General features: G+C 40.2%; 3 protein-coding genes and 1 pseudogene across 5 annotated transcripts; 1 reads left to right on the top strand and 3 right to left on the bottom strand.

Annotated features, from left to right (window-relative positions):
* Positions 1–530: 530 nt before the first annotated feature.
* On the bottom strand, positions 531–2,180 carry LOC146457962 (suppressor of cytokine signaling 3-like). Its single transcript, XM_085091324.1, has one exon. It carries the CDS (start codon positions 2,178–2,180, stop codon positions 1,611–1,613), a length of 570 nt encoding a protein of 189 aa, XP_084947450.1. The 3' UTR covers positions 531–1,610.
* Positions 531–17,485, bottom strand: LOC146457960 (kelch-like protein 12; annotated as a pseudogene). Its single transcript, XR_014858337.1, has 5 exons — positions 16,904–17,485; positions 14,847–15,080; positions 7,541–7,780; positions 6,007–6,294; positions 531–5,570 (listed from the first exon to the last, which is right to left on the bottom strand). The product of XR_014858337.1 is annotated as a kelch-like protein 12 (transcript).
* On the bottom strand, positions 7,884–13,544 carry LOC146457961 (uncharacterized). The gene is made up of 2 exons (XM_085091366.1): positions 12,588–13,544; positions 7,884–10,390 (listed from the first exon to the last, which is right to left on the bottom strand). The coding sequence occupies exons 1-2, from the start codon at positions 12,885–12,887 to the stop codon at positions 10,076–10,078; spliced, it is 615 nt and encodes a 204-aa protein (XP_084947492.1). The 5' UTR covers positions 12,888–13,544; the 3' UTR covers positions 7,884–10,075.
* A 19-nt stretch (positions 17,486–17,504) lies between the features above and the next one.
* LOC146457959 (alkyldihydroxyacetonephosphate synthase, peroxisomal-like) lies at positions 17,505–22,400 on the top strand. 2 transcript variants are annotated; one of them, XM_085091322.1, is made up of 4 exons: positions 17,506–17,636; positions 19,286–19,376; positions 19,428–20,047; positions 20,607–22,400. In XM_085091322.1, exons 2-4 carry the CDS (start codon positions 19,319–19,321, stop codon positions 21,711–21,713), a joined length of 1,785 nt encoding a protein of 594 aa, XP_084947448.1. In that variant the 5' UTR covers positions 17,506–17,636; positions 19,286–19,318; the 3' UTR covers positions 21,714–22,400. The 2 variants fall into 2 exon arrangements, with proteins under 2 accessions (XP_084947447.1, XP_084947448.1); XM_085091321.1 differs by having other exon boundaries at positions 17,505–17,636; positions 19,286–20,047.
* The last annotated feature ends 2,744 nt before the right edge of the window (positions 22,401–25,144 follow it).

Below are 25,144 nucleotides of genomic sequence, written 5' to 3'. Positions count from 1 at the left end.
GAAGCTGATAAAAATTGCGGAGGCAGGGATTACTTCTACAATGAGTCCGCACACGATAGCTTGTCTCCCCCCCCCCCCCCTACATTCCCCAGAATGCGCGTGAAAACACTCACTTCTAGGAAAAAAGGGAAGACGTTGTAAGATTAATCGGCTGGTCAGTCTGCATGCCACCCAAGGCGATGTGCCAATCCGCACAAGCCTCTATTTACTCATTGCATGCGAGAACGAGCGCGCGGCAAAACTCCCGTCTGTGTCGTTAATCCATCTTCCAATGCTTCGATGTAAAACATTCCAAGGCCTATTCCAAGTTGTTTGCACTGTAGCCAGGATAACGGCCATAAGTCGTTTTTTCCACGAAAACTGTGTTTGTGCAGACATGTATACTCAACAGTCTTTGTAGTATTGATATATCGCACAAAGATTGGCAGCCTCTCAGATAGGTCGATATGCCAATATGTCAGTAGGGCGCCGTAATGTCCATCTATATGATGCAAACTAGCACTATTCCCCCAAAATTTCAAACGCATTAATCAATTCTGAAGTTTATTAAACTAGAAAGAACAATTTTCGGACAAATTTCTTGGCTTCTTCACCCGAAATTCAGACAGGTTTATGGTCACTCGTCCCAAATTAAACGCATTCCTTAAAAAAAAAAAAAAAAAAATTCAGTGTGATTACCAACGGCGCAATTAATTATGCCGTCTTTTTCCAAGTAATTACATCATCGCTATGTTAGAGCAAGCTGATTGGTTGGACGGATGTCGGGGATTTCCCCAGGAACTTTACAAGGCGCTCAGGAAATATTTCGCATGATCACAAAATGGATAGACTTTAAGAAAACTGCATAACTTAACAGGATTTGAAGTCATTTCGACATTAAACAAACTCTTAAAAGAGTTTAAAGAGTTGCATCGATTGAAAACGCAATTAACGTAACGAAGGCAGTCTACAAACATTAAATTAACCTGATGAATGCAGTTAGAATATTTGAACTTCATATCAACTTCGCGGAAAAGTCTATGCTTTTAAGCACTTAAACACGCTTAAATGTGCAGTGTGACTGAATGACGAATTCTTGGTCATATCTCTTAGAATCTCTACAAATGATGAATAACTGAACTTAAACTTGTTCAAAATATAACTTTTTTACGATGGAGTTCTTCTAATTAGGCTGTGAATTGGTTTTACAATTGGAACCCTCGTTATAGTAGTATTTTATATTTACAAGTTATTAAAAGCACTTTTGTCTAAACTTGAAGTTTCTAAGAATTAAGGGATGCACTCTAGTTGCTGAGGGCATCGCCTTTCACCAGTGTGATAAAAAAATATATTTTAATATTTCTGCAATAAATAGTTATATTCCGTTAGTACTCAGTACTTAGTATTTACAGAAAGGCATATCTTAATTAGTTTATCAAAATGTTAGTATTCTTTCCTCTTTGAGAAAACGTAAAATTATAGAAGAGAATAGTTGCACACTTTCAATTTGATCATGGCATGTACACCTCCCACTTTTCTCGGAAAAAGCCGGTCGCTTCTTTGGCCGAAACTACGACTCGAAAAATTATACTCCATTGTCTGATAATTTTTCCACAACTTTTCCCACATTGCTATAAAGGATACTGATATCTCCTCAAGTAAATTTTGAGTTTCGGTGGAACGGGCAGTTTGTGCACCCCTTCTCCTATTACAAGGCGATTTAGCGTTCTTCGACACAAGTGCTGTAGACTAGAAACTTCTTTATATAATGGGGCCACCAGACGTAACACTGCTCTATTGTCACGCGTTCTTGTACCTGAAGAATTCTGTTGAGAAGTCCGCTTTGCCACGAGCATATAATAAAACAGCATTTTCACGACGCAGTCAAACCTCAGTGAACCTTGCTGACTTGCTGCACGAGTTGTAGTCCCATTGTTTTGGTTTTGGTCCAACGAAAAATTTCCATCACACATGACGATCCGAATATTCGTCACCCCGGATTCTGTCTTTAAACTCAACGTGAATAAATGTTTAGGATCCGAGCTTGCTCTCACAAGGAAAGTCCCAACCTTCTGGTGCTTCAATAAACTTTTTGATTGATTAGAGTTTATTGCTCCCCAGTAAAACCCACTTGTCTGTAATGTCTCTAAAACGTTGTCAAAATACGTTGATGAAGAAGAAGCATTTGATGTCGTTGACATAATCTATTTCCATCGCTTTCCTGGGCACTATACGATGCAACTGACGTTTATCTTTGCTTCCCTGTAACATTTGCCCTGGTTTTTTCGATCAGCAGAAAGTTACCAAGCTTAAGCAAGTTTGAAATTCAATATAAGCCGCAGAACATATTTCGATGTAACAGAGAAATACACCGGAAGTCGTTTCTAGGAATCGTGATAATTTTAGTTCCGTTTTCTGAGAAAGAGAAGTCACGCGAAGTGGTCAAAAGTTTCTCAGAATTCTAATGTTGGAATAAAACCGCTTTCCTCGCTTCAAAACTGAGATCAAACGACTGTATCGATTTTCAGACTAGCATATTGATGAACAAATAGTGAAGCAACGTGTGAAGCATAATTCATTACGAGGAAAAAACAACCCGCTTTTATGACCTCATCACACGGACGTTTAAATTGCGAAACACGGAATATCTAATGACACTGCTGGAGCATTTTATTGAAGTCCTTGTAAAACGGAAAAGATCATGGCAAAAAGAAAAGAGTAACAATATAAACACGTTTTAATTACAGCGGCCCGACTATTGCATCCCTGGAAGAACAAATTTGTTTATTTAATATATTCATATTTATCAATTTTAGAACGACGTTCTAGAATTCAAGCCAAGTCCAGTCAAGTTTATTTCAACATTGTTTAGAAATATTTACAAAAGAAGCAAGGAAGTGTTACAAGTATCAAAATCAGGATATAAATATACCAAGCATTTAATGCTTTTTTGCACGATCTATCAACGCATAGCTTGCGGCAAGTGGTGCACATATTAAAATTCTTAGAAAAAGTGCATCTTATTAAAGCCACAGATTGGTCAAAAGCCTTGTTCCCGTAAACCCCATAGGAACAAATGAACCCCGTTTTGTATGATTAATTTTACTGATAACAAAGGTAACTAGGAAGTCCTTACTGAAGAACTGAAACACTCATGTGATAGGCCAAGTGTGAGAATTCAGAATTGAAACGGTTTACGATGGAAAAATTCGCTTATACAGGATTTTTCCGCGGTAGAAGATTTTTCGTCCTCCCACTTCGAACTTGTTTATAAATATTCTATAACTCTTTATTGTACAAACATTGAAAGTAATTTATCTTTCTTTGATGGAATTGTAACCTTCCATCAAACTATAAACGTTAATTGCTGAAACAAAGTCGGAGCACTTAAAGCGCTCTGGATAATTTGTTATTGTAATTAATTCAAATTACTTCCAAGAATTCTAACGGAACACGTAAATATTTACACTATAAACATCATTCTACTATCCAAGTACACAACTGAATAGCTGTGTACTTAAAACAGAAAAATAATATATTCAAATTACTTTAAAAACTTTACACTGGGAATTATAAAAGTTCCTTATTACTCACTTTGCTGAACAGGAACTTTTAACTCAATACCCAAATATAAACATCAAATGAATTTTATATATAGCCCGGTGACGGAATCTTAGAAAATGGAAGTCGGTTGTGGTCTGAAAACGTTTTTAATGTGGTTGAATGCTCTCTCTTCTCCGCTTGAACTTCTGAACAAAAACATCTGAAACGGAAGAGAAATAGGCGCCGCGCAGGGTGTGTTTATTCGTTCAGTTTCCCAGTCTACATTCTCCGCTCGAGCGCATAAGAAGCCTCTGTAGAGGAAAGAGAGGGAGGGGGGCTAAAAATTTCGGACTATTTTAAAAGCCAATCACGGGACCTCCATCATGATTTTAAACTAAGACCGTGGCTATCTTCAAACTGGCGGACGAGAGCAACTTTTCCCAAAGTTTGGATTCCCCGAGACAAGGTTTAAAAAGCTTGGACTTCGTGTTTTAACGCCTTTGTTGATGTTTCATATTCTACATGAACTTGATTCCACGTCCACTAAATGCGTTTCTCTCATGGAAACATTATCGTCCATGCATTACTGCAAAAAAGCACAAGTTGTTTCAGCTTCCGTGAATTTTGAATTCAAGCAGGGAAGAAGGGATTCACGCGGTTCCAAGAAGAGCAAAAACAAACAACACAACTGGTCATGGTCACGTATCAACATGATGGCATTCAAACTTTGCTTTACCTATAATTACAATAGGAGGAAGGTGAAGGGGTGGGGGGTGGGGAGCTTGCCTGGTAAGTTTCAGGCGCGGACCTCGCACCCAGATCTCACTCGATTTTTGCGCTAAAAAGTGAGACCATACGGTTAGCGAGTTTGTAGAGGGCTCTACAAACTATGGTGAGACTGACCACATCGAAAACGTGTGTTGAATTTTAACTGATCGCCTTTAAAGTCTTTGTTTTCGAATTATAATCAAGTCCTCAAGCTTCTACGTCCGCGCTTTTAGAGATCAACTATTGTAATAATTTTTATTTAGTTACATTTTTATTTTTAAATTATAACGGTTCTTGGGAGGGTTTCTTTAGGTGGTCTGCCTTGTATGGGGTCTCCGACTCTTTTGTAGGCTATCCTTACGGCTCTGTTTATCTTCTTTCTCTCTCTCTCTCGCTTTTTCTTCCTCTCACCCTACTCTCTTTATCGCTCTCTCCGCTTTCTTTTCTCTTTTTCTCTCAATTAACTTATATAACTTATTTTATGTTACCACTCCTATTTAATTCACTGTATGAACTTCTTTTTTGCCATTAAATTGTAATAAAATAAAAAAATAAAAAAAATTATGTTAATGACGTTTTGAAGGAGTAGATTTTGAGCGGACAAAATCTGCAAGTAGGCGACTGGTCGGTTTTAAGTTTGTCAAGCATTTCCGTATATTCAACTTCTAGATTGTTGTTTGTTTGGGACGCAAATACCGTAAGCTCTTAACATATAACTTGTAGAATACGCAGATGGTAGCGCACATGGGAAGCGAGATACTGGTTCCTAAACATGTACGAAATCAAACCTTAAGGCATAATTACAACTCCTGCCTGTATCCTTGGCGACGGCTCGTCAAAATACGGAATATGTGTTAGCAAGTGAGACTCATCATCACCAACACAAAGCCTGGCTACTGCTGCAAAACCCGAGTCTGTGTGAAACTGACCTACGATGTAAACGTCCGTCTCTTGGTCACGTGATCTTTCGTTAACGGCCGCCCCGACTCCCCAGCAAGGCAAATACAGAGATTTGATAACCGTCCATTGATTTGTAAGAAGGCAGAACCTCTCCGCCGAAGCTTGAATGTTTGAAAGTTCACCGTTCTGCATTTCAGCGCCACCCAGCGCGTACAGAAAACCACGCACTGGAACCACGTCGTGAAAAGCCCGCGGTCGCTTCATAGGTGCACCGGGTGACCAGCGGTTCTTTTGTGGATCATACACTTCAACTGAGGAGAATGCAAAATTAAAGTTCGCTCCTCCGCAAGCGTAGATCTTCCCACCAAGTTTGGCGACACCTATGGAAAAATAACAAGGATTAGTTTTGCTTTATTATTCCTCGCCAGAAAACGAATGGTTCCTTGGTACTCACTCCAGAAACACACACACACACTATCATTACCAATGACCATGTTGGAAACGAGTAGGAACTGGAACTAGTCAAAATCGCACGTGATCATTTGTGATCAGATTTCTCGGATAGATTCTTGTTTTTGAGTGTGACTCTCGAAGGAACTCTGGAACATTATTTCTAAATGTAGCGGAATTTATCTTGCACGTCGCGAGTAGCGGAATTCTTTCTCAAAGAATGTTATCATGTAATCTTCGAGTTTATCAAGTACTAATGAGTTTGGTCAAATACAACAGACCATTTTATATGGCGAAAGTGGAGAAATATGGTTCGGTAGCACTTTGATTGTTCCAAAAAGCACAGCCTTGATACCCAACGCTTACCTAGAGCTCCTCTACCCACCCGCATGGGCGATACTGCCTCCCATTTATTGGTAAATGGATTGTATTTCTCTACGGTCTTGAGACCTTCCCTAAGGAGATCATCGCTTCCACCAATCACATAGATACACCCATTGAGGACAGTACCAGCTACCTGTCCCTTGCAGTAGTTAAGCGACGGCATTTCTGTCCAGGAATTCAGCTGAGGGTTGTAGCACTCCACAGAACTGAGGTTTGCATTGAAGCTGACCCCACCCATGACATAGATGAGATTGTTGAGCTGGACCACAGCTGTAAGGAAAGTGCAGAATAAGTGAAATGTTCTGTTATAATTGCAAACAGATTACTTTTCTACCTTAAACACTGATTACTCCACACAAAAAGTAGAATTTATGCTGAGATCTCTGCTGAGCTTCCCAGCAACAATGCATAATGAACAAGATTGTAGTAGACAAGACAGCACCTCTATTGGACTTGGGTCACACAATGGTCATGAACAAGCACATTGATGCATTGTGTCAACCTGTATGGGATTCTTGATAGTCAGAGAAAACGAGAATTCTAAAGGTGAAAACTGCAACCCTTTCCGAAATGGAAGATGGCGACGTTGTGGCGGAGGGAAAAAGAATGCAGGCAGACAAAGTGTCATCTGTGGTAGCTACTATTGATGGAGATCGTTGGTTAACACACTTTTAAGAACCTTTTGCACCAGCGGTTGAAATATATATAGCCATTCACTATAATAATTCATTCCCAGCTTTCTCTGACTAGTGAGCCTGTTTGCTTGAAGCAGTATTGAACTAATCCAGGTTTTGCCTCAACTTTATATTCATTTGTATAGCTTATAATGCGGATTTAAAAGTTCTTACAACATAGCCAGTCTTATATTAATGTCTTATTAATGCTGACAGTTTCGATGACTGTCAGCCATCTTTATCAAAACTTGAAAAGCATGAAAAGTGTCAGAAGCCTTAAATAGGCTTTTGAAGGTGTTGATTATTGCGATAAATGCGCAAAGTCACTCTGTAGACGCCCGCTCCCCCCTGGTTTGGGGGTGAAGATCACTTGTGTCCATATGTAAGAACTTTTAAATCGACTGTTCACTTATCTAGCCTAATGAATTTCTTCAAGAGCTTATAATGTGGATTGCAGGAAATTAGTTTTGTTCTACGTTTTGATCGCGTCGTACTACCGAGCTTACATTAAAAAACAAAAAAAAAAACAAAAACAAAAACAAAACAAAAAAACACGCTTTTGGAGAAGACGAGCACTGCCTACGTAGCTGGGAGAATTGTACACTTGCGAATATAAAGTTTTCGTGGCAGCTCGGAGGTTCGCCATAAGCGTAAGCCGTGAGAAAATAGCGGATTTCAAACCCCCTTTTCCCCATTCCCTTCGCGGTTTCGCTGCTTGTTCGCCTATACGCAGGCTAAGACAAAGAATGTTAATGCACGTTCGAAAAAACAGGTACTGGAGATTGGGCTGGACTTTGATTGACACCCTCGGCAGTTTTCCATCAGCTCATTGCTACTCATACCTGCAGATTCTCGTGCCACATGGATTGATGCCATTTGCTGCCATTCTGTTTCATCTCCTAAGTAAAAGGAATCCGCTCTGTTTAAATACCTGTCAGGGCTGTCAAATCCTGACAGGCCACCTACAATATATAGTTTTTTCGGAGTTCTGTTCCTTGGGTGTGTTCGTGGTGTCTGAATCACAGCTCTCTTCTCTGGCTGCAGCTGGTAAGTGTTTATCTCTTCCAGAAGAGTTTCACAACCTGCAAATAGAGTCAAATAAAAAATGCTTTTTTATTGTGGAAATGCGGTTAGCTAACCAAATAAATAAATAAATAAATAAATAAATAAGTAAATAAATAAATAAATAAATAAATAAATAAATAAATAAATAAATAAATAAATAAATAAATCGACTTTGTTTAACGAGGGTGACACTTAACAGTCCGGGAATCGAACCAGGGCCACATTGGTGGGAGGCGAGTGCTCTCAGCACTGCGCCATCCCTGCTCCCCAAAGCTAGTCTAAAGGCACACCACTCAGAAATAACGGGAAAAAAATTCAATTGAACATGACAGGTTAAAAATCCCAACAGGCAGAAGCCAAACCAGTTGAGGAGGGGTCTTGAACCAGGGACCTCCGTATTTCAAATCCGGCGCCCTAACCGCTGAGCCAGACTTCCTCCTTCTGTAAAGCTGACGTTTTGAACATCAGCCCTTCATCAGAGCGTATGCCATTTATCTAATCAACTCAGTTGATAAACTCAACCAAATATTTGCTTTCACTTTCCCTACCGATGCAGCGACACAGCTCTTTTACAAACTGAGTGACCCCCTTAATACACAGTGAATGTCTTCTGAATATCTTCCCTCTCCCTTCGTACTAAGTCCCTCTCTTGGTTTTTTTCCTTCATGTTGTACGGAGGTAACCTCAAGGAACTTACTATGGAGAAGGGGTTCGATAAAAGAATACCTTTTCTGGATGTTCTGATTGACAATAGTCATCCTCAACCTCCTGCTACTACGGTTTACCGCAAGAAAACTTTCACTGGCTTGTTAGCTATTTTAGTTTTATCCCCCTATCTTACAAACTGGGGCTTACCAGGACCCTAGTTGATACACCCTATAAGATTAACAACACTGGGCTGGGCTTTCATGAAGACATCAAAAAACGCATCCTGATCCCACGTAAAAACCTTTCATACTCACATTACAGAGAGGGTCATCAAACAGTACATCACTAAGACCAAAACCTCCCCACAACGCTCTCCGGATTCTCCCTTCCCATCTTGTACTACTCATTACTTTAAATTACCCTATGTAAGCATGTTCCTTTTATAACACAGCAAAGAACAGGTTATGTGAACTAGCTACACGTTACTATAACCATCTTGACATTACGTTGATTTTTTCATCTTTCAAGATCCGTAAACTGATTAGTGTGAAGGACTCCGTGCCTGTTAAGTTTATTTCACATTTTGTTTACAAGATGTCGTGCTTGTTACGGTTGGCGAAACCGGCCGCCATCTCATGACGAGTATTCGGGAACATTTAACTAGGGACAGGGCCTCTCATATTTTCCAACATCTGGATCTGTATATTTCTCAATTCTTGATCATGGGAAAACCAAATTCCAAAGACGGATCACTGAGGATCCCTGCACATTGATTTGGAAAAACCGATGTTAAATAAACAGCTCTGTCATGTTAATTTGACCATTTCACTTTAATTAATCCCTTTCGCATTCTGCTTTTTGCCAGTTTTATTATTCCTCTGTTTTCCTTTGCTACTTAGAGCTATCTTTTAACTTTCTAAATACTTGTAGTTTTATTGCTACACACCTTTATTATAAATTCGAATCTGCTGTCACTTTACTTACGACTGCCGACGATCAAAACGTGTCTTATTTTAAAATCAAATGTGTCGTTCTTTTTCTTAATAGAGGGCGTAAATTTGCGTAAGTTAGGTTTCGAAATTAAACTGAGAAAATTTCAAGTGCTAACCTTCTCCAACCTTCGAATACGGCTTCGTGTTCAGTGAGCGTAATTCCCAGGTTTGACATCATAGAATAGACCAGGATAATGTAACGTAAGTCTAACAGAACAAATTCTACGTACACAATGTTAAAAAGACAAGCAAACCTTTAGAAGGTATATACCTTTATACACAATGTCCAAAATATTGGTTCATGTACACTCACCGAGGTGAACGTTGAGATATTAGAGCATCTTTAGCATGTGATAAATTTTTTTAGTCTTTCACTTTACTACCGCAGTAACAACAGTTAATTTCTAAGTAACTTCTTCCTGAGCAGTCTGTGCAGCTGGTGGTAATGTCCGCGCACAAATATAAAGCTTTGGCGCGTACGGTTCACTCTGCACTTGTGGCAGTACCGTACGAGCGTGCAGATGACACAACCAACAATGTTCCTGATTTCCGGCCACGACAGAAGTAAAAATACATGGCGATCAAGCCAACTATCAGCACAAAAGCCCACAACTATGATGGAAACAGGGACGCAACCAGAGGTATAAGAACAAGTACCACGACAACAAAACTCTACGTTTTGATGAGCACAGTCAGAGTCGGTGGAACAAGATGAGCCAATGCAAATACTGCCACTGATGCGCTTCCCATTACAGCAGCTTTCTCCACCGGAACAGTAGCGAGCACCATAGGCAAGGGTTGACAGGTTCGACCTAAACAACTCAAACCATCAACGCATATACCAGACGGTTCGCAACAGCTTTCACTACTAGCACAGTCTGAACTCTGGCCAAAACAGCTTTGGCCAAGACAATTTGATCCGTCGATACAATAACCATTGCAGCAAGCCGGTTTGGCTTTTACTACAATCTGCTGTTGTTGAACACCCTATCACTGACGTAGAATGGACAAGTCGGACTGAAGAAGCTAGCAGGGAAATCATCACCCACCTAAGACGAACTTTCAAATCTTGAATCGTGGAAGGTGCCGCCATGATAAATGAGCGCTTCCTTCACAAAGCTACGAAAGCGAAACTCGCTGTTTCCCAGAATTCTAATCGCCCCTGACAGCCATGATGGCGTTACTGAAATGCGCCGGTCGCACGTCACTCTCAATACAAAGTTCAACATATTTTCCGTGAAACTCTTCCAGAAAATTCTTCAATGAAGACACATGAAAACGGAACAGAAGCAAATGAAATAGAACTCTTCATTTAGTGAGAAAAGGGCCGCTTTTTATTTCGAGACAGCTTGCAACTCTAGCCTTTTTTCCTGACTTTTTTTCGGTTTCAAGGATCATCAGTAAGATGAAAGGAACCCGGGTCATCAGAGAAAAAAAAAACTGAAGGAATACGAGACGTTTTGTCGTGTTCTTCACATCATGCAACACACAAGGCTGATTTACCTGTGCAGAAGTCAACTCAACGTTGAACAAGATTTCGATCGACATGCTGATCAGTGTTTGTTAGTGGAATCTCAGCCTCAAGGAAATCGGGCGTAACTTTAACAACAACAACAACTTTATTACGGTATAGCCATTTCTATACATTGTGTTAGAAAAAACCTTTTTCAATATTTGTATTTTTTTTTGCAATGAGTACAAAGGCAAGATAAGAGTAAAAATAAAGATTGTTGTTGTTGCTGTTGTTCTTGAAAAGTCTCAAAACCCTAAATTAAAAGTACAACGTGCCAGAACCTTGACTTTTCGAATGCCAATACACATTTCCTGAAATGACAATCTGTTCGTTGCCCGGTTAAGAACCAATGACCACCTGGAGAAGGCCAAAATTGAGATAAGACAAAGGCCAAAAGAAACTGAGAAATAAAAGCCTCAAGTTAATGTTTCAATCCTGAGTCATCGTGCAGAGGAATTAGATGCCTTATCTGCAACTTTATTTTCATTCATTTTAGATTAGAATATCCTAAACTGAAAATAACCACAAATCTTAGCAAAGACTGTCACTAACACACAATTGGTAGAGAAAAGAAAAGTATAAAAATATATGCAATGGTGTAAGATACGACTTATTTTCGGTTTACAAATGTCAGTAGATTCAGCAGTTCACAAAGCTACCTGACCACTAGCGATCATTAAAATACGTGCAGCTATGGACAGCAAAAAAGCATCGACTAACACGTCCTTTTGGGGGATTGGACGATAATTCCGATGGTATAACCGTTATCCCCTCGGAATTATCGTCCAATGCCCCCAAGATCCTTAAAGGATATAACTTCAACGCTACTGGACATAACATTTACAGGATGATGCAATTATTGCAAGAGACGGTTTCAGAAGTAGCCACTACTATCCGAGTGCGCGTGATGTCACACGTGCCTCCATTACGCTTCCAACGGCAGACGAAGAGGAGGCCAAGCAAAATACAATGATGACTGTGCAACCACACATCAAGCTAAGATATAAAGGAGTGTTATCAGTGCAGTCAACAGCTGTGTCGTCCCAGTTGTATGTGCACCATCCTCCACAACAATCTAGTCCATCACAGTCAGAGTCTAATTAAATGTAAATATATGAGACATATACTTGAACTGCGGATGAAAGATCAAATAGAAGAAAGATCCTTGCAGTTACTACAACTTAAGCAGTTGCGAAAAGAAGGCCTGAAAAAATTCAGGCTTGAACGGGATTCGAACCCATGACCTCTGTGATGCCGGTGCAGTGCTCTACCAACTGAGCTATCAAGCCAACTGGGAGCTGGTCATATTGAGAGTTCGTAATATACCCGTGAAGGATGAATAAATAAATGTAAATATATGAAACATATATTTGAACTGCGGATGAAAGATCAAAAAGAAGAAAGATCCTCACAGTTACTACGCAACTTAAGCAGTTGCGAAAAGAAGGCCTGAAAAAAATTCAGGCTTGAACGGGGTTCCCACATGACCTCTGCGATGCCGGTACAGTGCTCTACTAACTGAGCTATCAAGCCAACTGGGAACTGGTCATATTGTGAGTTCGTGATATAACCGTGAAGGATGAATAAATGAATGTAAATATATGAAACATATATTTGAACAGTCAGTCTGTTGAACACAACGATCCATCACAGTCAGACCAAGTGACTGACACATGCTTTATTGCAGCATATCAAATCCTCGGTATCACTACCACAATCATCACTAGACGAGCACGAATTGCACGGGTCTAAGGAACATTTGTGCTCACAGCAACGTTCACCGGTGCCACACTGCCCATCGTTTGAACAGTCCCGTCCGACACAACTTGATCCGGGCACACAAAGAAAATTATAGCAGCTCTCTTCAGTGGAACAATTGTCAGACTCCAAACAGTCGCGGTAGGTAACTCTGACTGCGATCAATGATACAATTGTCACTATGCATTTAAAACGAGCCATTAGATCTTGCATCGCGCAAAACAACGCCGAGACTTCTTCTTCTTTGCTTCCGCTTTCCTTTACTCATCCCCAGAAGGGTAGCCTATTGCTACATGGGAAGCCTGGTCAATTTACCCTTTCAGCAACCCATTTGTTATTCTTAAAAAGAGAACGGACAATTTTTCATTTCTTAAAGCAATATTGGAAAGAGCGCTTACATGAGGTTCATGACGAGGGCCGATAGATAACTAATGCGTAGACCTACCAACTTAATTCAGTCTTCTACGCAGCTTTTATTTCAGTCCTTTGGGTATTGACACAAATAACAGACGCCAGTGGGAGATTGTACAGTCGTTGCTGCTATCAATACAGTGGTGTCTTGTCAAAAAACTGGCGGTATAGCAGTTCTGGAAATGGCACCTGTGGAGGGACCACCGAAAAAACGTATTCCGTGTCAAATATTAATGACTAAGCTGCCACAACAGCATGTCAATGAGCTGCTGTTTGGAGGAATGCCACGCCCCTACAGAAGGATCACATCTCCATTCCATTTCATCAGCCTAGGCACTCCTTCTCACAAGCGTACCTCGTGACAGTGATCCAGCTATGCTTGTTCGAGGCCTCCTAAAGAAGAGACGCTGGAGATAATTGTATTCTGAAGGCCTTAACCCTTTAAGCCCCGAGGGAAATGCCATATTTTTCTAACTCGGTAACTATAAACCAGGAGACCACATGTGAAAGGTGTTTTCTGGGGTATGCTATAAATCACACCAAAAGAAATGGAGGAGGTCACAGATTGAATTGACAAGTGCCCAAAATGAAAAAAATAAAAACGTTTAAAATTTTCCTGTTCCTTGTACAGATTGGGTATGTCCCTAAACTGTAGCTTAATTTGCAGCTCTCAGTGCATTGGTTGTTGTCAGATATTAACTTGGCCTAAAAAGTACAAAGATAAAAAGTTCCAAAAGTTGCAGGGGTGGTAAATCAAGTCTTGTATAGAAGGGGGGCATGATATTATGCCTTCCATGTGCAGATCTTTCCAAGATCTTTTAGTTGTGCAAATTTCACGCAAATTGACTGAATATTGAGCATGTAATTGCATCTTGTGCCATATGGCACTATCGGGGCTTAAAGGGTTAATGAACAAGAGACGGGAAGCGTTCACCCCGAGTAGGCCAGAGGAAGGCAAAATCAAAGGGACCAGATTTTCAAGCTTGGGCCAAAGATGAAATGAAACATCGGTACAGCGGAGGTGTCAGAGTAGGGCCGACTTTATTACGGCCTCAAGTTAACAACAAGAGAGCTATAAATCACTTTGACCAAGCAAGATAGAAGGGAATTTTCATCTTCAACCAACTGGTTCGCTTTTTACTCCATCTGTATGTTACAACAATAAATTTAAAGGTGTTCGATTACCCTTGGATATGCGCGTGCATTGCAAGCATATCATTCACAGCACGGCCATGCAAGGATTTCATTAGAGCTCAGGCACCAAGCAAATTAGCTAGATATGAATGGAATATTGGCTGGCTGTTTTCAGGTTGCTTTTATCAACTCATTCGTTGGGGTGACCTGCACCGTTTGCAATGTTTTAAATGGTTGGTTGAGAGGACAAAAGAACGAACATCAGAACAACATTCCCAGCCCTAAGAAAACTCCTCCTCCACTACTGCTGCTGCCACTGCTACTACTGCTGCTGTTACTACTACTGTTGCTGCTGCTATTACTGCTACTGCCAATGCTACTACTGCTACTGCTACTGCTACTGCTGCCGCTGCTGACGCCCAATGGACACAGGCCGTTTTTTCAAATTCTTCTACAATGCCTGACAGTGACAAAAAACGTAACTATGGAGTCTGGAACTTCAGAGTTTGTTTTTTGAAAGTTACAGTAATTCCCTTAATTTATCACCAGATTCTCTACATTTAGTATTAAGGGCAATTTATCAAAGTTGGAAGGGAAAATAAAATTTTTCCCATAACTGACTCTCACCTGAATGCTTGAGGTGTTCAAATTCAGATCCCAAAATTTCCATCAAAAGGTTTCTTGGAACAAGAGGAAGTCGTACATTTTTCATGACATCAGGATAATGTTCCTTTCTGTTGGTCAGATCATGGTTGAACCAAGCCAAAACAAATTTAAGAACTCCTTCTTCATTGCTCTGAATGTTTAAGTTGTCTGAAGAGACAAGTTGCTTCATGATATTTGCTGGTAAGGAGAGAAATCCTACCAAAAAGAAAAAAATCAAAGATATACGTTACATATCATGAAGGCCAACCAGTAGATTTTTTTTTTAGCATTAGGAATTTTAAGGCCTACAAGTTGAGGTAAAGCACACAGCCCAAGTCATCTGATTTGCCTATAAATGTTTCATATGTGAAAACAGCCCCGTATTAAGCAGACCTCATATTAAGTAGATAACCTCTATATTTACCAGTAAGCGGGCACCAGTTTGGGTCCCCAAATTTTCCTTCTTGTTTGCTATAAAATGAACCTGTATCCAGAGGACTCTTCTAATAAGCAGATACAGACACCAAAAGTAAGCCATATTTTCAAATGAGATGTGTATTATTAGTGGACAATTCAAGTGTTTTTACAATGCATTTTTAAAAGTATATTTTATCATGCCTTGTTCTCTGTATTTTGTATATTGTTAGAGCTCAGAAATAATCATTGTAAGTTACAGCAAATGAACTAAAGAAGAATAAAATCTGGTTTTAATAAATGAGGACATAAAAAAGATTATTTGGGTAATTATTAACTATTTTTGCACCACTTTTCATCTGAACTTTTTCTGGTCTGGTCTTTTTATTGTCATCTTACAGAAGAACCACGAGAACTGAGAAAATAAATATATCTCTATTACATTAAGGTTACCCGGGACCTTCAGAGGTGTCTGGCGTTTAAGCGATGTAGCGCGTCTAGTTTAAACTGTAGATACCTAAACCCCTATATCAAATTAAAGCTTATAGAGCTGACTATCAAACCATACAAAAAATTTTGAAATCACTCTCGGAGAAAAAATATTTTGAAAGAAAAAATTCGCAGACACGTTTTTGTTGTTTCTATGTTAAACTAGCTACTGTCCAAATTGGAAGGCAAACGAACAAATTCCTTTTGAGTTTTAGCTCTTTGAAGTGGCTCCTCCAAGTGAAAAAAATTTATTCGAGAAAACAGCGCTAAAAATTCGGCAATTCATTTTATTTCAAAATTCTTGGTTTAGTTGGATAGCCAGCTCTATAAGCTTTGATATAAGGGTTCAGGTATCTACAGTTTAAACCGGACGCGCTACATCGCTTGGACGCGAGACACCTCTGAAGGTCCCAGGTAACCTTAAATGGACTGAATAAACCTTTAAAAAAGGACAATAATTTTAGCCCCACAAACTCACTGGATTTGATAAAAGTGATCAGATCGTCAAGTAAACAAATACTCTGTCCATAAATGTGGAGGATAGTCTAGAGTGGGAGGTAGGGACAGGGCAGTTTCTATACCACTGCACTAGTGGTCTCTCCCCTCCCTTGGTCAATCTGTACGCTTTTGCTCTTGCATCATATTACACAAATCAAATTGCAAAATTCTTTTTCATTTTTACTGGTTCCTACCCTCTGGTAAGGAACACAGGAGAAAAGGGAGGGGTGCTTGGCTGTCCCTCTCCAGATACATAATTTTTAATAAACAAGGTAAGAACTTAAAACATGCATAGTCTGAGAAGAAGTAACAAAAAACAAAAAAACAAAAAATATATCTATTTGGATCTGAAAAAGGCTTTTTGTCAATCAAACAGCACACTCCATAATTATTGACTCTGGGGAGTACCCATAAACATCCCTTCCCTCCCCTGCCATTTATAACGATGCAACCAAAAAAAAAAAATAAAAAATAATAATAATAATAAAAAAAACCAGACCCATCACTGCAAAACAAAATGGAAACAATTTGAAAGTTTAAAAAGTACTTTATCAGGGATAAAGGAGAATGAGGCAATGCTGAGTTAGTTCAATTGGGAATGCATATTTTGTCTACCCCCTCCCCCATTGTAAAGTTACCTTTTTGACAGCTTAACTCTGCAAAATTATTTTCCATGAATTCAAATGCCTTTCTTGACAAATCCTCACTTGATATCATTTCAGCAAATGTAATGATATCAACAGAGTTTTTTGCGTTGATTCTTTTGCTAATAAAATCGACGCAAATAGTTTCTGCTCCGCTATTAAAACAACAACATGTTGGCAGCTACTAAAATGGCTTTGGCATCCGAGAGGGACTTCAGCTCCATTTTGCAAGTGTAAGCAAATTCGACGAGACCTTTCAATACACGCGATTCCAAAGACATCTTGACCTTTTCTTCCCGAGATTCTCGCATTTCATTGGTGAACATCGCCTGAAAATATGTACTATACGAAGCCAACACGAGTTTGTGCACTTTGAAAAGCGCTCCGTCGCTACTTTCAAGGACGACATCACAAAGGATTTCGCCTGCCCTAAACTCTTCCATTCTGTTTAGACAATGCATGGCGTGTAAATGTCCTTTACCGACCTTTTGGGAATGCTGTGAGTTGACATTGCTTGACTTGCTAAGCTTGTGTTTTTCTTTTGCACTACTTGCCTCCATATTTAGATCCCAATTGCGGCACGTGGGAATCTCCTCGCCCCAGCTGACCGCGGTTTTGTTTCGCAACACTTGATGTGGTGTGATCCATCGTACAAAGTCGCAGAGATCACCTGATTTTTTGCTTGCATTTCGGCGTGAGTTGTGCAATTATTACTGCCTTTAATAAGGTAAGACCTCGTTTGTAAACCAAAGATCATATTTGTAACGTTGTTTTTAAAATCGGACAGAAATAAGCTCAATATTGACCGGTGGTTGTGTTCATCGTGACAGCGGGTGAAGGCGCTTCGCTTTGTACAACTTTTTGTGCTAGCACCTCCGCATAATTTCGAGATTTTTGGAGAACAAAATAAGTATATTTTGCGGTTTAGATGTTCTGAAATTCATTAAGAATATTTTGGTAATATTTTGGTTCTGGAATGCGTTGAAACGTTTGCAGTGTAGATGTCACACCACACTTTATTGAGATTCGAACTGATCGCACTCTTGTCTTTGTTAAACAAGTGGGAGTTGTTCAGTGTGTTTAAGCAGTGAGTTGCTCCGGATGTTTTCTTTTCCGTAAATGTTCTTATAATGTGATCTTGAAAACTGTGTTTCAATCTTGTCAAATGTGGTACAAAACCATGTACAGGGTCCATGGACCATCCTTGTGAACGCATCCCAGTACATGGACCTAGTCTGTGGACCAAACCAGTGTTCAAAGGACCATTGGGGTTCAGTTAAAACAGGCAAAAGTGCTATAATTGCTGTTGTATCATCCAGGCATAATAGTGACATTTTGCTCAGTCGAAAAGAATCAACATTTTGATACCGTAGTGCTCAGTCCAGGTCTTATGCTGGATCTATTTCTATGGCAGGGGTATTTTGCAGAACGCCGAATGTCGAACGCCGAACACCGAATCCATAGTAGTCCTATAATGTCAGATGTCTGTCATAACAACAACTAATAGGTAACCAAAAATGTATAATCAGTGCTGATTATACAGACGGTTATGGTTATGGCAGCCATTGCATAAAAGGACTTCTATGGATTTGGCATTCAGTAATCTGCAAAATATCCTGCGGTTATATGTAAGGTGCGCAGATAAAATGGTAATAATAATAATGATGATAATGATGATGATGATGATGATGATAATCATAATAATAATTTAATGTTAATAACATTGAGGAGTGCTTGGACAATTTCGCTCATGATAAAGTGCTTGACAGTAATCCAGATTGAACTGAAGTTTGGAAGTGTTGGTTTTTGAGGAGTGGGGAAAACCAGAGCACCTAGAGAGAAACCTCTCGGAGCAAGGACGCGAACTATGAGTAATTAACTCAACCCACATATGATGTCGAGTCTGGGAATCAAATCAGGGCCACATTGGTGGGAGGCGAGTGCTCTCACCACGGTGCTTTCCCTGCTCTCCAGATGAAAGTTAATGGCAGCTCACAGGAAATTTAATAGTTGTAGTAGGTGGCAAAGTACAGTCAACGCCCTTTATTGCGGACACCCCCGGGACCTCGAGTTAGTGTCCCTAATAGCAAGAGTCGGTAATAGCGGGAATTTATTTCAGTCAAACGTCTGTAATCTATTTTTGCCGGGGACTTAGCTGCTGTCCTTATTATCAGGGTGTCCGTAATAGCGAGGTGTCTGCAAGGCGAGAGTTGATTGTACATAATCCTGTTTCACCTGACACTGAAATGTTACTTCCTTTTACCAAGAAAAATTGGAAGTGAGAGTATTTTTAATGATAATTTTAACATCAATTTGTTCTGAGAGTAACTTGGTTGTCTTTAATGTAAGCAAAATAGTATGTTATCTTTCTGATAGAATACCAACAGCTACCCTCAAGAAGGCAGCAGCATGAGCAGCAACAGGCGACTAAAATTGATAGCTGGTCACCTAGAACAGCCTAATAAAATGGGTGCGGCAGCACAGGATTGTGCAGGTACCTCAACTGATGCTCCGAAAAAGAATCCAGGACGGCAAGACATCCTCAAATGGAATGGCTGGGGCTACAATGATTCACAGTTCATTATCAAGGATGGGCTGGCGCAATTCACTGGTAGTCGTTACATACTTGGAGGGCATACTTTTCCCAAATTAGTGGAATGGTTCAGGAGAGAGTGCCATTCAGACACAAGCCTCAGCTCACCATCCAAACCACTTCCTGATCCTAGCACCCTACCAACTGCGCAGATAAATCAACCCTTTTTAACCCGCGTCAAAGAGTCCGGGACACAGTATACTCTGGATCCCCATGCAAGGCTCTTCCATGGTCATGGGCACACTTGTCACGAAATATTTGAGCTTCGGCATGGAATGCTTCACCGTATTCCTGATATTGTCATCTGGCCGAGCTGCCACAAGGATGTTGAGGAAGTAGTGCGACTGGCTGTAGAACACAATGTTTGTGTTATTCCTTTTGGAGGGGGAACTAGTGTTTCGAATGCACTTGAGTGTCCTGTTACGGAAACAAGAATGATTGTCTCCTTAGACATGACGGAGATGAAAAAGATCCTTTGGGTTGATGAAGAAAACTTGGTGGCCCATATTGAGGCAGGAATTATTGGACAAGAACTGGAGAAGCAGGTCAGTATCAGCTGCTTAGGGCTTAAAACTGCTTACTGTAGTCAATTTAGGTTTTATAGTTGGGCAATTTTTTTTTTAATCATTTCTCCTTTCAGAACTTTTCAGAAACAGACAATAGTGAATATGATTTTTAGATATTAAACAGGTTGTACCATTTACAAAAGCATGGCTTTGGACTTTTTGATATGTTTGTTGAAAAAATATTGATTTCCCAATATTTTTTTGTTTTTGTTATTTTGATTTCTCAATAGTCTTTTTTAGTGACAAATTATATTACTGCTTATTGCTTACCCCAGTGGGGATGAACATACCTTCCCCCCCCCCTTCTCCAGCCTATGAGGTCCTTTGGAAGCTTGGCTTGACTCCCTCGCAGATGCTGTTTTGGCTTTTCACGCAATCTTTTCTTCAGGGAGAGAAGATTGCGTGACAAGCCAGGAGAGCATTAGCAAGGGAGTATTTAGGCTAAGATTTAGCAATATTCCTTTATAAATTTTGGATTTTGGATTTGGGATCGAAAAAAATAATGTGGTACTGATATTTATATTCAATTCGTTTTCAGCTGAATGCTAGAGGCCTCTGTGTAGGGCACGAGCCTGATTCCTTGGAGTTCAGTTCTCTGGGAGGCTGGGTGGCTACTCGCGCCTCTGGGATGAAAAAGAACATCTATGGTAATATTGAGGACATTCTAGTACGCGTCAGAATGGTCACACCCCGCGGGACTGTGGAGAAAAGCTGCCAAGTTCCCCGGATGTCCACAGGCCCGGATATTCATCACGTCATTCTGGGTTCTGAGGGGACACTGGGAGTTGTCACTGAAGTGAGCCTGCGAATCCGTCCGCTTCCCGAGTGCAGAGTGTATGGCTCGATAGTGTTTCCCACGTTTGACATCGGAGTGGCCTGTGTGAGGGAGATAGCTAAGCAGCGCTGTGCTCCGGCCTCGATTCGCTTGATGGACAATGAACAGTTCATGTTTGGACAAGCTTTGAAGCCAGAGGGTGGGTCGTATTTCAAGTCCTTCCTTGATGGGCTGAAAGCTGTGTACCTGACCAAGTTTAAAGGCTTTGATCCTCATCAGTTGTGTGTTGCTACCCTGTTGTTTGAAGGTGACAAGCAGCAAGTGGCTGACCAACAGAGAAGAATCTACGAAATTGCTTCTAACTTCCGCGGCATCCCTGCTGGTGAAGAGAATGGCCAGAGAGGTTACATGTTAACCTTTGTGATCGCCTACCTCAGGGACCTGGGGTTTGAACATCATTTCCTGGCCGAATCATTTGAAACTTCCGTCCCCTGGGATCGAGTCTCCGATTTATGCCGCAACGTGAAGGAAGCGCTCAAACGAAAATGCGCGGAGCTTGGAATCAAGTACCCGCCCCTCGCCACGTGCCGCGTGACGCAGACCTACGACGCTGGCGCATGCGTGTACTTTTATTTTGGCTTCAATTACCACGGGCTCACCAACCCCCTGGAGCTGTATGATCAGGTGGAGAGCGCCGCGAGGGATGAAGTACTCGCTAATGGCGGCAGTTTGTCTCATCACCACGGAGTTGGCAAACTTAGGAAGAAATGGCTACCGCAGACCGTGTCTGATGTGGGAATTGAGATGTTACGGGGCATCAAGAAAGCCGTGGATCCACAGAATATATTTGGAAATGGAAACTTGCTGTAATGTGGCGCTTTTAACAGCGTGTCTAATAATTTGATTGAAATGTAAAAACTCCTTTCCTCCGTTTATTATTGAACAACAAGCGAAGTTAGCAGGCTTGAGAGACAAAAACATCGCAAAACTCGGGCCGTCGGGCGGAAATTGGGATTAAGAGAAAAGTTAAAGAAAAGATAGCCTGTCCGATGGCTGAGAATACGTTCCCGTCAAAGGTGTCTTTGTGAGGTTGTAAATTAGAAACAACAGAGACAGCGAAAGGCGGTTAATAGGCTGGTGCGCAAACTCGCTTTGCAATGTTTCTGTGTGGTACGGTTGTTACCGGCGTAACGCTATCGTTAGCTTGGGTGCAGATGGCAAATTAAGGCATCAGGAAATCTGTGCTCTGAGCCGAGCTTTTCGGGTTTCGTTCATTGAAAGAGTTGTTAATATTTCCAAGTAAGTGAAAGAATGAAAATATTAACCGGATTGTCCATTGGACGAGGCAATCAAGGATAATTTCAGATGGACAAAAGAACACTTCTAGTCTTAACTATTGAACCAAAGTGTGTGATCTATTGAGTCAAGATCATTAGGTGATGTATGCAGATTCCAAATTCAAGTCTTTTGATAACGAGCAGCTAAAGTACAGTACTTTAATCCACAGCAATCCGACAATTTAGAGTAGAAAACGAATAAAACATTTATTCAATTTGATTATATGACTATGATTCTTTAATGGAGCCGAAATAGTGTAATTTTTTTCTCATTGTAATGAATTAAAACTTAGCCATCCTCGGTTTAGTTATCCATTTTCGAAAGGGGTATATGTCGGCTATTTTTAGTAACACTTTGAACAGAACCGGTATTGTGACCCGCTCGTGGCGTCGGCCTCCGACCGATCCCGAGTGTTCACGGCGCGCGAGAAAAAAACCTCTGGTACCCAGCATAACAGAACATGCGAATCAACGATAGATTGGTGGTTTAAAATTAATATTTGGAGACAGAACTCTTTGTAAGATGCTCTGTTAGTTATTTTAATGAATTGGTGAGCGCGGGCTCATTTTCCCGAACAACGGCTGGTAATCGGGCCTACCAGCTGTTCATTTTGGTGGATATATTTTCGGAAGGCTTTAATCGCCTGCAAAAAATTGGGATTTAGTTTTGAAGAAAATCTGAAGTTTTCTTCGCCAAAGTGTCGTAACACTAGAAAACTAATTCCTTTCCCATGGACTCACGAAGAAGTCGCGCAAAGGCAATATACAGGGACATCTAACCAAAATCAAGCTCTCGGGGGGTTGGGGAGGGGAGGATGACAAGGTACTCCGGTTTTCCCTTCTCCTAACAAACCAACATGTCCAAATTCCAATTCGATCTGGATAATTTTCAAGCGCTTTATCATGAGCCGCTGGCTCAGGAGATCGTGCAACCACACCCTGTGTTGTTGCAACCCTCTTTTTTGCGGGATGGGGGAATAGAGCAGTCTAAGGTATGGTTGAATAAGGCAACGCCCTTTCGAATCAATATACAGTATTTTGCAATCTCTGCTCGAGAATTGTTCTATCACAGAACAATCACTTCTTACCTACTTCAAGTAAATAAAACACTCATTTAAAATCCTCAGTATTCACTTTCATCCAAAGTCCATTTGTACAACATTTTTCAGAGAATCTACACAATGTAGGTAAATTGAAATATTTACAATCTCATATTAAAAATACACTATCATTATGTTACAGGGCAGTTATTGACTGCTTAGCTGATTTCGTCAAGGAAAATACTCGCTCCTGTTACGCTACGACTGTGAATAGACTTGCGTAAAGCAAAACTGTGTATGCTTAAACTAATTTCCTACTTTATTACCTAAAAGTCATTCAATTTCGCCGACTTCTAACTTGATGTTTAACTCCATAATTACTAGTAAAATAGTTTGATCAAATATACATTAATCTCTAGTGGCTCGTATTATCAATCATACACTGAAATTTAGTGACAGCTTTTAAAAGCATTTTTCACTACTCCAGTGATGTTTTTGTTTTTCAACAAGAAGTCCCGGTATAATAAAGCCTGGCCTGCGATTCCCTTTGTCAGTTGCAAGTGAACAGGTGGAATGGAAGGCAAACAACAAACGTCTTTGATTCGCCGATTACTGTTGAAATTTAATTTTCCTTCTGGTATAACATGTTTCTTTCCTGTTGTTGTATATACGTTATTATGACATTTCGAGGAACATTTATTTCAAGGGTGCCCAAATAAACACTGCACCACGAAAAAAAAAAAGACGCCACCATTTGCATGCCATACCCCAAAGGTTCTAAACGAAGGAGTGGCTGGCCTTCTTTACTGGAATTTCTTGTCTGTCTTAGATAGCGTATTAATTTAACTTCCAAGTGCTTCTCATTTGCAACACTCCAAACAACCAAACAAACAATTGTAACTATTCCACCTATTTGTTTGTTATTTACATAAGATCTATCAAATAATTTAAATACTCAAACGTAAAAAAATGTCCACTGCAGTGTGTGAGGATCATTTGTGGGTCTCATGCTTACAAACATTAACGTACGCCTATCATTAAATTTATTTCTTTACATCTTACTCTCGTGATGGAGTAACGAGTTAAAAATTTTTGAAAAGTAGCAATTTAATTGTTTTCTATGGTTTCATGCAGATGAATGAAACCTTAAACCCTTTATCGTCTTCTTCGTTTTTATATAAAGAAATTATAAAAATCCACTGAAATGACTTTTGGAAAAGGAGGTTTGAATTGTTTCTGTGGAGCTGTAGTTTTAAGGCCTCTTGTGTAAAAGAAGAATCAGATAATTATTTAGCCTACGTGTAGCCATACCCACGGCGGATCGCGTGATGTACAATGTTGTCACGTTGGAGTAACGCAAGTATCAAAAATCACAGGTGGCATGTGAGTAAATTTGTGCCACAGGAATGCTGAAGAAAGGGGATAGCAATATGACGTTGTTACATCACGTAATTTGCAGATCAACTTGCCACTTTCTAGTGTTTTGCGACAAGAAAATAATGAAAAGAGGCACGGAATAATCAGAAACTGTGCATAAGTTGTCACGCTTGTCACACAAGCGTGACAACTGTCAAATTGTGTAAACTCATTAGTAAGGTGACAATGGTTATTTTTATCCAACACATTGTAACACTGTCCAAAAATGATCATGGTGCAATCAACATTTGTCTCCCCTACACAACAGACATACAAGTAATTTTCATGTGTTGGGGAGAAGAATGTTACAAATGAAGACCATCTCCAGCTTTTCTGCAATAAGTGTGCTTTGCTATCGATATGCTGAATAATAAAACAATTGTCCTACTCAAAAATACTCCCTGATTTTAGCCAGCTTGGCCTACAGCTTCATTGGCTATGTATCAGGTGATATTCTGTGCGATTTTCCAGGATAATTGCTATACCAGTGTGTTTGTTTTAGCATACA

Source organism: Pavona decussata, unplaced genomic scaffold, assembly GCF_977016875.1.
Source record: "Pavona decussata unplaced genomic scaffold, jaPavDecu1.1 SCAFFOLD_234, whole genome shotgun sequence".
NCBI classification, from domain to species: Eukaryota; Metazoa; Cnidaria; class Anthozoa; order Scleractinia; family Agariciidae; genus Pavona; species Pavona decussata.
Note: the sequence above shows the minus strand (reverse complement) of the source record. Positions and strands in the feature narration are given on the sequence as shown.

Coding starts and splice junctions, on each gene's coding strand:
- LOC146457959 (XM_085091321.1), top strand. CDS start 19,319: ATGAGCAGCAACAGGCGACTAAAATTGATAGCTGGTCACCTAGAACAG. Junction 20,048..20,606: donor GACAAGAACTGGAGAAGCAG/GTCAGTATCAGC, acceptor ATTCGTTTTCAG/CTGAATGCTAGAGGCCTCTG.
- LOC146457961 (XM_085091366.1), bottom strand. CDS start 12,887: ATGCAAGATCTAATGGCTCGTTTTAAATGCATAGTGACAATTGTATCA. Junction 10,391..12,587: donor TATGCTGCAATAAAGCATGT/GTCAGTCACTTG, acceptor CGTCAGTGATAG/GGTGTTCAACAACAGCAGAT.
- LOC146457962 (XM_085091324.1), bottom strand. CDS start 2,180: ATGTCAACGACATCAAATGCTTCTTCTTCATCAACGTATTTTGACAAC.